General features: G+C 38.9%; 2 protein-coding genes and 1 long non-coding RNA gene across 6 annotated transcripts in view; 1 reads left to right on the top strand and 2 right to left on the bottom strand.

Annotated features, from left to right (window-relative positions):
- Window positions 1-1,774, bottom strand: part of ark2cb (arkadia (RNF111) C-terminal like ring finger ubiquitin ligase 2Cb) — a 42,342-nt gene extending 40,568 nt beyond the window's left edge. For all 4 annotated transcript variants that reach the window (XR_015497422.1, XR_015497423.1, XM_087264169.1 and 1 more), the window contains exon 1: window positions 1,576-1,774. Coding sequence is in view for 2 of the 4 variants with exons in the window: in XM_087264169.1 (XP_087120295.1) it covers window positions 1,576-1,636 (61 nt within the window). In the remaining 2 variants the exon portion in view is untranslated. The remainder of the gene's footprint in view (window positions 1-1,575) is intronic.
- The window catches only part of LOC141375561 (uncharacterized), a 22,548-nt gene continuing 9,109 nt past the window's right edge, over window positions 1,093-14,531 (top strand). Inside the window, exon 1 of the long non-coding RNA XR_015497490.1 lies at window positions 1,093-1,932. This is a non-coding gene — a long non-coding RNA (uncharacterized LOC141375561). The remainder of the gene's footprint in view (window positions 1,933-14,531) is intronic.
- plpp1b (phospholipid phosphatase 1b) overlaps window positions 1,980-14,531 on the bottom strand; it is a 19,183-nt gene continuing 6,631 nt past the window's right edge. Inside the window, exons 3-6 of the mRNA XM_087264187.1 lie at window positions 13,593-13,864; window positions 13,454-13,511; window positions 10,761-10,937; window positions 1,980-4,481 (exon numbers count right to left, since the gene is read on the bottom strand). Coding sequence (XP_087120313.1) covers window positions 4,362-4,481; window positions 10,761-10,937; window positions 13,454-13,511; window positions 13,593-13,864 — 627 coding nt within the window. The 3' untranslated portion in view covers window positions 1,980-4,361. The remainder of the gene's footprint in view (window positions 4,482-10,760; window positions 10,938-13,453; window positions 13,512-13,592; window positions 13,865-14,531) is intronic.

Below are 14,531 nucleotides of genomic sequence, written 5' to 3'. Positions count from 1 at the left end.
TTTGTGTCATAATAATAATAATAATAAGTCCATGCAACAAATAAAACAACATTGACCAATAGCAAGGCCCACCATGCTCAGTACAGGGTTAACAGAACAAAAGCAACATCCAATGAGCAGATGCATCGGCTACAGCACATTACAGTACAGCAGGGTACATCTTTACTACAGAAAGATTACATTGGAGTCTATTCAATGTAGAATCCAAATAATAATAATAATTATAATGTGATTCATGCACTGAAGTCTATTACCAGAACAAAAGGTAGAGAAACCACAACCAAACAATAGACATTTGCATTGCTCTAATAGAGGATCTCAGTAGTAGCAGTGCAGGAAAATCAACATCCCTGCCAAATGGATGGCATTTTGGACGCCGTGCCACGTCAATTTGGGCAATTTTGGATGCCAGCGGCCAATTCCAAAGTGTGTTTTTAGGATTTGTCTGTTGTTTCTTTGCTTTTTCCCCACCCAACCAGCCACATCTACAGACATGATTGTGAATGATCGTGTAAAATCAGAAGGGCGATGAATGAAGCAGGTGACAGATAGAGGACTGTGAACATCCAAGCACAAAATGCATCCATTTTACAGGAATTTACATACATGTTGACTACCGAAGCTGGATGGGACATACATGAGTCACTCTTCTAGAGCTAAAGATGTGGGTTAAACTACAGCACTTTACATAGAGACAGTCTAAATGTGTGTGTGCGCGCGCGTGTGTGTGTTAGCTCTGGTTTAGTGTGCGCTTGTTTGTTTGTTTGTTTGTTCTCAGGAAGGGAGCAGATGTTTGTCGTCTTCTGATGGAAATAGGAAATGAGGAGGGATCAGAACACAGATGATCATTAAAACACAATGATCTGATAATGCAGAATGTAGATTCAGCCTCCATAGACTATGAGACAGGAGATAAGAACAGAAATAAAGCACATGAAATCAAACTATGAGACAGGAGATCAGAAACAGAAATCAAACAAAGCTTCATGAGGTCAGTGATGGTGGTTTAAAGTGCTCGTTTCTCCTCATTGAGTTGGTGAGGTGGAGCTAGCAGTAATTGGCCACAAATGATCATTCTGAGGTTTCGTTCCTGGTCTGAATTGGTGATTTTAAGCGCTTTAATGAAGCGACGCTGACGCTTTATTTGTTGTCCGTGAAGCTTTCGGGCCTCGGTTAGCATCTTTAGCTAGCATTATCTGAGGTAAAACCAAACCTCCCAAATAAACCTTAATGAAAGCGTACAGCGCTCAGACACACGATCAAACCAATCGATTATGTGTCAGACATACCCAATATGTCTCGTTTAAGACGACATGTTGATTTTAATCGTATTTCAAAGCGAATCAGAAGCGAAAAGCGTCCATCGCTCGCTTAGCTTTACAGATTAACGCTCCGATCCGAATCAAGCCTCACCGATTCTCTGAGAAAAACACAAATCGTCAGCTTGTTTATTGGATATCCTCTCTGTTAGGTCCTGCATTAGTATATAGGTCGGTCGTGGGTTTAATAATCATGCATTAAACAAGCAAAAGGCCTCGGATGTGATCTGAGCGTGAAATAACGTGTTATAAATACCTCTATTTCTCACTGAGCCAAAGACAGGAAGAACCAAATATCCGACGTGAACTAACACCATCCTTCAGGTCTTCTGTTTGATGCACACAGGGTGTAAACGGATGAATAAATCATGTACATTCAGCGGATCATATGAAGTCAGTCACCGCGAGGACAAAGAAGAGCGGCGGTAATGTTCGCTTCGCCGACAGATCGAGCCAATGAGTCGGTTCTTCTGAACGATTCGAGCGAATCGATTCGCACAGCGTTCGTAAGGGAAAAAGCTGACTCGATCGAATCTCCGATCCGTTTGAAAGAACCGAAGCTGGAAAGCCGCAGCGCTGTCACCATCACACCGCTGGAGGAGCCGCGGCTGCTGTGAGTAAAACCATTCTGATCTTCAGAGTCAAAAACCACACACTGTCTGTCTACATGAGCTTTAATTCAGGAATAAACTTGACAGTATATATCCCAATACATTTTGTTCTCTCTAGCACAGTCATCAATGCATAAAATGTAGCACCGAAAGGAAAATATGTTGCACACAATGTTTGGGTCAAAGACACTTCAGTGTTTGCATCAAATTAAATTTACAAAAGCATACATTTTCATTAAAAAAAATGTTTTATTTCATATAATGTCTGAAAAGAAAACCTTAAAATATAGGTGAAAAAATTCCATCATCATTCAGCATCAAACAGTGATCAAACAGTGACTTTTAATATGTTATTATTAAATGATCCTTGTTCTAAATAGGATGCACAATTGTTCCACCTAATAACATTATCAGGGCTCAACAATAAGGACTGCCCAGTGGCCCAGGGCCAGCGCGAAAGATGCTCAGGACAGTGAACAGGATTGTCACTGGCTCCTATCGGGCAGTAACGATGAGCACGTTATTTTTTTTTTCCTTAACCTGGTAAAAACTAGTACAGCGAAAAGGTGGCGGCATGGCAGCAACATCAAACTATGAGGCTTAAAGAAAACACCTGTTTCTAAAGTCTTGGAAGCAGACAATTACATGGGTACAAAATTAAGAAACAAACAAACAAAAAAAAAGAGTTGTCGTCAGTTTGGCAAGCCATTTTTATCAAAATAATTTAGAATTGCAATTTAATACCAGCACATTTTCCATACAGCCCTTTCGTTTCAATAAAATCTAGAATTTTGCTCATTATACATTATTACAATTTTTTAAATGTTTAAATTCTAGATTCACAAACATTATTTTGCCACATTATTTAAAATATGTGGCTAAGAAATAGCTATTAACTTTTTTTTTTGGTGGGGCCAGTGAAAACTTTGGCAGGGCAAGTAAAAATCTTAACCACTGGCCCAATCGGCCCAGTAAAAAAATCCTTAGCGTTGAACCCTGATTATAGCAGCTGTTTTCTGGAAGTCATGGCAAAAATGAAGATATGCATTATTTAATATATTTAAAAATAAGACTTGATGCTTGAAAACCCCTTGTCGTCTTTAACCCACAAAGGAAAACATGAGCAAAAATATTGTACAAGTGCTTTGATATTTACAGTTTGTAGTCTTACGTCTGCATAAAAAAAAACAATAATTATGAATAAAACACAAGCAAACTTAATTAAAATCAATGCAATTAGACACTTTGGTTCTTCATATTTGGCTGAAAATTGTTTCCTTTAACAAAAAAACTTGAAATAAATCTACTCAAGTGTCTTCAAGTATGCAATCCACTAAAATAAGATAATACTTGTATATGTTGCTGACTGCACTAATAAGATCAGATTGTTCTGTGTGGAGTGTTTGACATATGAATGCATTAAAGAGCTTTATAAATCAATGTGAAACTCTGTTCTGAACAGTACGACAGTTTCTTCCCTTTCATTGGCGTGATGGGAATGTCTTTGTGTTCTTGTGCCATTAAATTCACAAATATTTCCATTATCCACAGCAAACTCTGACCCTTAAAGGGAACCTATTATGCAAAAATCCCTTTTATAAGGGGTTTAAACCCAGTTGTGTGTCAGCAGTGTGTGAATATTTCCAGCCTCTAATGCTCAACATGTATTAATTGTGTTTGTTATAATCAGACTTGATGAATGAAACACTGTGATTGACATTCTCCCTTTGTACGTGTCATCAGAAGGCGAAAGCCCCACCCACTAGTCTCCCACATTAGCATAAACAGCAGGCCTGAGTGAGAAGCAGCCGTCTGTCCATTAGCCATTAGAGTATTTGAGCTGCTGAAGATAATGTCAGCATAGACTAAGAGGATTTCAGATGTGGAGTTAGATGACAGGAGTCTCCATAGACTGACAGAAGCATGAAGCACACACTCACATGGAAGCACACATGCACACCTGACCAGCACTGAGAACTAGTCCTGTTTTCAATCTGGTGATGGTTTGTAGCTCCGCCCTCTTCTGAAAAGAGCACAATCTCATTTGCATTTAAAGCGACAGTCACCAAAACACCACAATTAGAGCCTAAAAGGGTCAGTTTGAGAGAGATAGAGAGCATTATTTGTGTGCTATTCTCAGCTCAAACTTCACTACAAGAGGCATCAGAGGCTTATTTCATAGCCTGTAAAAAGGTGCATAATAGGTCACCTTTAATCTGACTTTACCTGCTTAAAGTCATAATTTGGAATTCACTGTAATGTGAATATTGCATTTTTTTGTTACCATGGAAACCACTTTTCATTCTCTACTGCTCTGCTTTGAGTAAATGAACCCTTTTGTCCCTTGAATTATTCTAAAATGAATGGTTTTTGCATGGTCCTGCATCCCGGTGTGTGTATGTGTGTGTTTGTGTGTGTATGTGTGTGTGTGTCACTGTGTGCTGCCATAGTGGTTTGGTGAATCTGACGTCTCCTGAAGGCTGGTGTGTGAAATCTCCTCGTCTTTATCGGACACACACTTCACATTGAAGAGATCCGACACACAGAACACCTGCATAGAGAGAGAGAGAGTTATGATCATGATAGATGACGTGTTTATTATTTAGGCATGAATGAAACATGCTAACAGCTGCACATATAACTGTAGCTATGTTTCCATCCACCTTTTTTATGCGCATTTTGCAAATGCGCATAAAAAAACCAGTTGATGGAAACGCCATGATGCACATAAATTTTAAAAATGCGCATAAAAAACGTATGTGCCTAACTGGGTAGGATAAACTTTTTATTCGATAAGAATAGATGCGCATAAACTGCGATGGAAACACTTTTACCGCACAAACTCCAGCATGCGCATTAAAGAAGGTCACGTGATTTTGTTAAAAGAGATCATGTGATGCTTAAAATGTGTGTGAATGGATAAACGTCAGGCTGAGCACATTATAAAACATCTGAAATGTTGTTTTGGTCATTATAAAAAGTATTAGTGTTATTATATTATTAATGTCCTCCAGAATCAGGAACACCTGTACTCCATGTCTGACACCTTTAAACACCACTGCGCGCTCACTGCTTGTCAGGATTGTCTTCTGAGGCGCATTCATTTAGAAAAGCTTAATGCAGATTCTCCTACTGCACCAAATGCAGTTTTTACTGTTGATATTTGGCGCCAGTTAATCAGGAAGTGACTTCGCTTTGATTCGTTGGATGGAAATGCTGCTTCATTCGCACAACTTTTATGCGATAATCCAGTTTTGCGCATAAAGTTTATTAGCATTTTTTGATGGAAAAATAGCTATTGTATATATATATTAGTAATGCAGCGCTACATACACTTGTCTATTTGTGTATTTGCATTTATTATCTGTTTTTTATTATTATTATTGTTTTGGTCCTGTCTCTGTAAGTCTGTTGCACTGTAGAAACTCTGTCACGAAAACTAATTTCTCGTATGTGAGGACATACCTGGCAATAGAGCTCTTTCTGAAACACAGTTGGTTGTGAGAAAAAGCAGATATTCTACGTTGTTAAACTATATATATTTCTGTGAAATCTCAAATGTACCATATGTCATTTAGAGGATGCACTTTATTTTTCAGGATACACTGTTTTGATTTAGTTTCTGAGGTTGATTCATTTATTCCTTCATTTTCCTTCGATTTAGTCCATTTATTCATCAGGGGTTGTCACAGTAGAATGACACAGACAAAGTAGAGTTTACACAGTGGATGCCCTTCCAGCTGCAACCCAGTACTGGGCAACACTCATACACACTTATTCACACACTCATACACTACAGCCAATTTAGTTAATCAATTCCCCTAAAGCGCATGTGTTTGGACTGTGGGGGAAACCGGAGCAACCGAAGAACAACCAAGCCAACACAGGGAGACCATGCAAACTTCACACAGAAACGGCAACTGACCCAGCCGAGACTCGAACCAGCGACCTTCTTACTGTAAGGCCACAGTGCTAACCACTGAGCCACCCAGGTTGATAAATGTCAATGAATATTATTTATGCATTTGAAATAATTTGGCTTAGTTTATTTCCCATTCTCATGCACTAGAGATAAATGCGTTGCAATAAATGCATTTTTTTGTAAAACTTTACAGTGCTCGGCATAAATGTGTTGACCCCTCACAGATCTCTCTTTTACAGTAATATTTTCTCCAGGATGTTTTACAGTAACAACTGATCGACTAATCTAACAAAAAAACGAAGATCAAAGTCCAAAAATGATTACAAATAAATTAATCTGTTGGTAGAAAATATTAAATTATATGAAAAAAACTGGAAAATCAAGAGAAACATAAACATATAAAGTTTTCTTAATGATTTTTTGTTTCAATTTAAAATTTTTTTGCACCACCTAGTTTAAATTTAAATGTATTATCTTTTTATCGTGGCTTTGCAATCAATAAATGTGGTTATAAAGGCAGTCAATAGGGGGAAAACGGCCACCAACATCCTCAAAGGGGAGTCAATTTGTGTGCCAAGTAAAGCAGTCAGTCAAGTTTACAGTACATTATTTTGTAAATTGGTTTCCACTTTAATATATATATATATATATATATATATATATATATATATATATATATATATATATATATATATATATATATACATACATACATACATACAGAAAAGAGTTTTTGCAACACATTTCTAAACATAATAGTTTTAATAACTCATTTCTACTAACTGATTTATTTTATCTTTTGCCATGATGACAGTAAATAATATTTTACAAGACACTTCTATACAGCTTAAAGTGACATTTATTCAACGTGTATCTGCAATAGTCACATCACTGGATAAGATTATTTATTAATTCATTTATTTTCTTGTCGGCTTAGTCCCTTTATTAACCAAGGGTCGCCACAGCGGAATGAACCGTCAACTTATCCAGCACGTTTTTATGCAGCGGATGCCCTTCCGGCCGCAACCCATCTCTGGGAAACACCCACACACCCACTCATACACTACGGATAATTTAGCCAACCCAATTCACCTGTACCGCATGTCTTTGGAATGTGGGGGAAACCCACCCGAAAGAAACCCACGTTTACACAGGGGGTCTTCACGTGAACACAGCTGCTGTGCTCTAGCATCCAGGTTAATCATGAACAACTCAGTGCGCATGTGCTATTTGCCCTATCGCGGTCTGATTATGTTTCAATCAAGGTTTATATGCATCAAATACATAACATCTGTGCCAAACATCTCAACTGACGAACATATTAACAATAATACAACCGTATAGCCAAATTAAATGTATGCATTTGCATTTTACAGCCCTAATGAGTATGATTATGTGAAACTCCATATAGATTAGATTTTGGCATAGTCCATTTCACGTGAGATAGCGGGGGTAAGTGGGCGAAACCAAGTCGCGGGGGAATATTTTCTACATAAATTATGATTTCTCATGTGGCCCTGTACTAATTGGTTGGTGGTCCCCTGGTGGTTGGGGACCACTGTTGTAGAATATTAAAAAACATATAGCTTAAAGGGGCTAATAATATTGGCCTTAAAAAGTTTTTTTTAAAGTTAAAAGCTGCTTTTATTCTAGTCGAAATAAAACAAATAAAACTTTTGCCAGAAGAAAAAATATTATCATACATACTGTGAAAATGTCCTTGCTCTGTTAAACATCATTTGGGAAATATAAAAAGAAAAATCAAATGTCTGTCATCACAGGATTGGTTCTGTTCCCTCAGGTGAACCTTTTTTAACAGTCTATGAGGTCAACAGATACAGTGGAAGTAATGGACTGAACATGGAGACTGGAAAGCCTAATTTAACCACACACAACAAACACACATGAAAAGACTGATGCGTGAAGTACAATACAAGCCTCAAATATGTGTCCAGTAGGCTTGGGCGGTATTACGGTATTATGGTATACCGCGGGATCTAAAAATAGCAACGGTGTCAGTTTCAATACCGTTATACCGTCATAAAATATTAAATATCCTTTATTTAATGCCTACAAAAACGTATGTGTGGTTGTCATCACGGGACAGTGTGGAGGAGAGAGGGAAAGGAAGGGGGAGAGGGAGGGAGAGAAGGGGGAGAGGGAGGGGGAGAGGTGACATGACGAGTCGCGCTTCAAAGTGTCCTGCAGTTTGGGAGTTTCGACTGAACAGAAGGGAGACGTGGTTAATATGAACGAGAGGTCTGCATTAGAGCTAAAGATCTTTGCCCGAACCCGGCGAGACCCGAAAAAATCCAAATCCCTGCATTAAAATCCATCCCTGCAAAGGTGAAACAAATTATGATGAAGTAGTAAAAAAAGAGAATTTTGACGGTGGTCAAGTCAGTCACTAGCTCATAAGGAGCGGGTATTCCAGCCGCAGGTATTTCGCGGTCGCTCATACACTGCGTATTACGGTAGAGCCCTAAACCGCAAGCTGACAGGTAAAAAGAAGAGGCCATTCGCTAAAGTGAAACTGCTGTCATGGAAAATTAAATGCATGTTCCTGACTGGTAGAAGATGAACAAACAATCCTACCAAAAACTTGCAAAATCAGCCGGATCAGAACTCTGCATCTCGACCTGTAGCCGCAGGAAAGGGTGTTCAGTGCTGCTGGACGCACCATGAGTGAGAGACTGCGCTAAAGGCAGTGGATTTAATAATGTTCCTCCACAAACACACGTAGCCTGATCTTGGTGAGTAAAGGGTTTTTAAATTATAAATAAATATTAATTAAACCATATAATCATAATGTAGACAGAGTATACAGGCTAATGGTGGCATTATTCTTTTAATATTCAGCTTCACCGCCGCCTTAATGCCAGATTGTGAAGAGAAGTGGAGAAACAAACCTTGCAGAGCCTTTATCTTAATTTCGTTATTGCCAAAATACCCGTCATCATTTAGAGTTTATTTTAATTTGATTTGTTAAGCAAGATTACTTTTCATTGGTGTGTAGGCTAATTTAAAGGCTAAGTGCATGTACCTAGACCTATAGAGTGCTGAGATGTTACAGCTGTAGGACTTATTTTATTTCTTTGTTCTAACTTTCAAGTGGCCTATAGTCTACGCTTGTTACGAATAAATGATGTTAAAACATATAAATGACTCATTCATGAAAAAATGCATTAGAGCTGTGTGCATGAGCACATTTTAATGTAGGCTGTGAACGGGTTTGGGCTGTATAAAGCTGTCAATCAAAATGTACCTGTCGGACTCGGGACCTATCGGGTATAACTGCTGTTCCACGGGAGCCGGCCAGATTTCTTACGGTGTGGGAGTAAATTTCTGAATAAATCGCGGGAGAGATGTGTGTGTGTGTGTAAAAGGGAGAGAGAGAGAGAGAGAGAGAGAGAGAGGGGTGCGTTGCTTTGCGCTCTCTCTCTCTCTCTCTCTCTCTCTCTCTCTCTCTCTCTCTCTCTCTCTCTCTCTCTCTCTCTCTCCCTCTCTCTCTCTCTCCCTCTCTCTCTCTCCCTCTCTCTCTCTCTCTCTCTCTCTCTCTCTCTCTCCCTCTCTCTCTCTCTCCCTCTCTCTCTCTCTCCCTCTCTCTCCCTCTCTCTCTCTCTCTCTCTCTCTCTCTCTCTCTCTCTGACCGCGAGCCTAAGGTCGCATAGAATGTATTCAGTTTCTGAATGGTTTAGGCTTAAGCCAACAGTTTGGTGAAGCTGTCTGAGCCTTACGTCATAATTTTTTTTATTACGCCGGTAATACCGGATACCGGGGTAAAATATGGAGGCGGTTTGACGGTATCAAAATTTGGATACCGCCCAAGCCTAGTGTCCAGTATATCAAAAATATACTTATTCTATTTTTTTAAAATACCGATCATTTGATGTCAACACCTTGCATGGATTCAGCAAGGTTAGGTACCAACATAATGGGGGCAGTTACTTAGACTTTTCGCTACTACAGCCCTATGCCTCTGTTCGTGCTCAAACCAAACTAAGATTGGTGCGTTTTTTTCACATGGCAGGGTTTTACCTCCTTCATACAGAATGTCAACTTGATGATAAGGAAATATGTCTTGACATAATCCACACGGATGTGATTTAGTAAAGCGTGAAGTCATGAATCATTTTAATCATAGCAACAGTCTGAATGTAAAACCCCTTTTCTGGCAGCGCTGGACCAGCATGAGAGAGTGGACCAAGGCACATATATTTTTATATATTGGACACAGAGTGGCTCAGTGGTTAGCACGGTCACCCCATGGCAAGAAGGTCACTGGCTGGGTCAGTTGATGTTTCTGTGTGGAGTTTGCATGTTTTCTCCGTGTTGGCGTGGGTTTCCTCCGGGTGCTCCGGTTTCTGCCACAGTTCAAACACATGCGCTATAAGGGAATTGATCAACTAAATTGGCCGAAGTGTATGAGTTGGTGGTTCATTCCACTGTGGCGACCCCTGATAATTCATAGACTAAGCCAAAGTAAAACTAATGATTATTGGACACCAATAAGACGCTTGTATTTGCATTAGTTATGCAATGCATGTCCACAACTTCACTTTGGTTAAATTAATCTTTCCAGTCTCCATGGTCAGACCATTACTTCCACTGTATCTGTTCACCTGAGGGAACAGATCCAATCCTATGACATCAGACACCACAATATTCTAAGATGGCGGTGCTCTAGCTCTAAAAACTATGGTAAAACATACCCTTTTGTTTAAAATAGCTTCATTAATGGAGATTGCTCTATATATATATTTTTTTTTATTAAAGTGGAAACCTGTTTACAAAATAACGTAAGCTTGACTGAGTGCTTCACTTATAAAGCAGCTTTGACACATTCGTCATCTTGAAAGCGCTATAGAAATAAGGATGAATTGAATTGAACTGAATCAGGTCACTTACAGTAAACAGAGCCACAGCGGCTCCCTGTATGAGTCCGGTGAGAACGTCACTCCAGTGGTGTTTATAGTCAGAGACGCGAGACAGACCCACATATAGAGACGCTGCGATTAATGAAAACTGCAGAGTCGGACGCACCAGACGAGCCCACCCGGCCCTCATTCTGGACTGCAGATACAGCTGGAAAGAGGACACGCAGATCAACATTTAATCTAGACACATGATGAAATGCTCACACTTTACAATAAACTTTCAATAATGTACAGTTGAGTTCAGAATTATTCACCCCCAGTATATTTATTTCCCAATTTCTGTGTAACAGAAAGCTTTTTTCAACACATTTCTAAACATGATAATTTAATAATTCATTTATAATAACTGATTTATTTTATCTGTGCAATGATGACTGTACATACAGTTTTATGCAAAAGTTTGGGCACCCCTGATAATTATCAGAATCGCAAGTCACAGTCTGCAGGCCTTTCAAAGCAGCAATTTCATTAGGATATATCTTATACCCTATGGAAAAAGACAACTCAGTTCTGACATAACATTTATTTAATCAACAGATGCAGTGCAATTTACATCATAACATAAACAGACAGATTCAAAAGACTTGTGATAGCTTTTTGCAGCCTTCTCCTAATTGATGTTGATGAATTATCCTAGTTTTTAAGTCTTTAGGAAGTTCCCATGTCGCTTCTTTCTGGTTGACCATAAGGAGAAGCACAACTAGCAGATTTCTTAAATATCCTTTTTCATGATTGGTTACACCTGTGTTGGGATTATTAAGGTCCACGGAGTCATGCCACGGTCAGTCTAGAGTTTAAGCATGCCAAATTCTGTCGTATGGTGCTGCGAAAATGATTTAAACAAGATGATTAGACATTTAAAGCGAGCGATTGGTCCACATTTTGCATTTCTGTGCAGAGAGGTCATATTTTGATCTTCTATTGGTCTCATGCACTCCTGTGATGTGATTTCGCAGGTCAGAGTTCACCAAGCTTGAACTTTGCAACACAGCGAACTGCGAAACTTGTTGTACAAGCTTGCGGTTCCAGTTTGCCACATTTGCTTGCATATGAATGGAAGTAGGGCTGAACAATAAATGGTTTCAGCATTGATATGGCAATGTGCACATCCACAATCATCATATTACAGAGATATTGTCACATTCACCAGCGATCTCTAACCACCAGAGAACTACAAATGTGTTTGTAAATGGACTTCAACTTCAAACATGCTCTTCGCCCACACACCTGCTTCCTCATTTAGCTTGATTACATTCGCACACCTGAGGACTTTCAGAGACTGATTAATACACACTATTTAAGCCACACATTCACTCCTTCAGTTGGCCGAGTCTTGTTTATCTGTAAGGTGACATTACAATGTGTTATCCTGGTCTTGGTTTCCCGTGTTTTGATCTTAGCCTTGTTTATCCAGTTCTCCTGTTTAGCCGCCTGCCTTCTGACCCCTCGCCTGTGTTTGACTACGATTCTGGACTGCCTGTATAGATCTGTTTGCACCTGTGTTGACCATTGCTTGCCTGAGTATTCTGAATAAACCTGCATTTGGATCCTACCTTCTGTTGTCAGTGTCACTCCCCAGCGTTACAGATATGCACTGTTAAATCCGGATTACAGTTGAACAGGAAGTACAGAATTGTATTTAATTACTGCATTTATGCATTCGTTCTGAATATATACGACTTATGCAACAACAAAAAAAGTTTTTCATACTCATTTCATAGAATTATTTTCTACTTTTCAAAATAAAAACATGATTATTTTACTTACCTCAAACACACAAACCAATATTTTTACTTGATCCCAGTGTTTTTTTTAGATATTTGAACTAGAAATGAAACAAAGCAATGTCATTTTGCATTGTGATTTATTCTATTTCTGTTCCTAAATACTGTTTGACTCCCTAAAAAAAAGTCAAATAAAGCTGTTCAACTTTCTTGTAAAGCTGTATTTATTGCAATATTTATATCATAAAAAATATTGCAATATCAGGTTTTTCCAATAAAGTGCAGCCCTGAATAGAAGTCTATAGGGCGAAAAACAAAAAGTGCATTGTGACTGTGCTTTCACTCAAACCAATTTTGTGTAATCAATCAGCAGTAATTAACTGCAGGTTTTAAAATCCACACAAAAAATAGGGTGCCCAAACTTTTGCACAGCCTACACTTCAATTTATTTTTACACATCTCAATACTACTACACTGCAGGCTTCTGTCTGAAAAACATGACATTATCTAGCTTTCTCAAGAAACCGGATGAAATTTTGCTGTGATCTTCTCTTATAAAGAGAGCACATTACTATACAGTCATAGGGGTGCTCAAACTTTTGCATAACACTAATCATTGACTAGATATTTTTCCAGATACTAGTATTCAGCTTAAATGACATTTAAAGGCTTAATTAGGCAAGTCATTGTATAACAGTGGTTCTGTAGACAATCCAACACTAATATTGCTGAAGGGTCTAATAATATTGACCTTAAAATGGGTTTAAAACAATTAAGAACTGCTTTTATTCTACCCGAAATAAAACAAATAGGACTTTCTCCAGAAGAACAAATATTAGAGGAAATACTGTGAACAACTCCTGAATCTGTTAGACATCATTTGGGAAACATTTGACAAAGTATTGCCTTAGTAGTAATACAGTCATAAATGCAGACTTACAGCGAGGAACAGCATACAGTACATGGAGAATGATGAGTGACCAGAGTAAAAGGAAAGCCTGTCAGTAAAACATTTCACATCATCATTATTAGCAAAATAACACCCAATATTCACTTGTAGAGTGTGGCGAGACACTCACCGGCCTTCGTTAGTGAGCGTGGGGTCTCCTGTACAGGTGAAGTTCTCGATATATCCTGCTTTACAGTCGATGAGGCTCCAGTGCGGTTTACACACTGTCAGAAAGTGTGGCCGCAGCCGGCCAATGGTGTATTTGGCGATGTCTGTCAGCGACTGACTCACCGCCGCTCCAAACACAAATGACCCAACTGCTTTATACACACACGCGACATATTCATAACTGAAGGACGCTCGGGATCGCAGATATATGGAAAAACACTCGCCAAAGACGATCTGTGGAGCAGAGAAATATTGATCAATTTTTTTTGGTCTATTTCTATAAATAATTTGGTACAAATATGTGAGTGTAGTAACTATAAACCTAATACACTTTCAATTAAAAAATAACGTTTTACATTTTAAAGGAGAGCTATTATGCAAAAATCACTTTAATATAGGGTGTAAACCCAGTTGTGTGTCAGCAGTGTGTGAATATCTCCAGCAGCCTCTAATGCGCAACATGTATTTATTGTATTTGTTATAATCAGACTTGATAAATGAAACACTGTGATTGACATTCTCCCTTTGTACGTGTCATCAGAGGGGGAAAGCCCCGCCCACTAGTTCCCATCTCTCCATCTCATTAGCATAAACAGCAGCCCTGAGTGAGAAGCAGCCGTCTGTGCATTAGCCATTAGAGTTTAGGAGCTGCTAAAGATAATGGGCTTTATTTTAACTAAGGGCAAAGTGTAAAGCACATGGCGCAAAAGCATTAAGGCCGTGTCTGAATTCACTTTTGCTATTTTAAATACAGATAAATCCACTCTGTGCCCCAGCGCATGGTCTAACAGGGCTGTGCTGATTCTCTTCATGAGTTCTGGGTGTGTTTTGAGCTTAATTTACATTAAACCAATCAGAGTCTCGTCTCTCATTCCCTTTAAGAGTCAGTCCATGGTGCATT

This window comes from Danio rerio, chromosome 8, assembly GCF_052040795.2.
Source record: "Danio rerio strain M-AB ecotype USA chromosome 8, GRCz13ab, whole genome shotgun sequence".
Lineage (NCBI taxonomy): Eukaryota > Metazoa > Chordata > Actinopteri > Cypriniformes > Danionidae > Danio > Danio rerio.
Note: the sequence above shows the minus strand (reverse complement) of the source record. Positions and strands in the feature narration are given on the sequence as shown.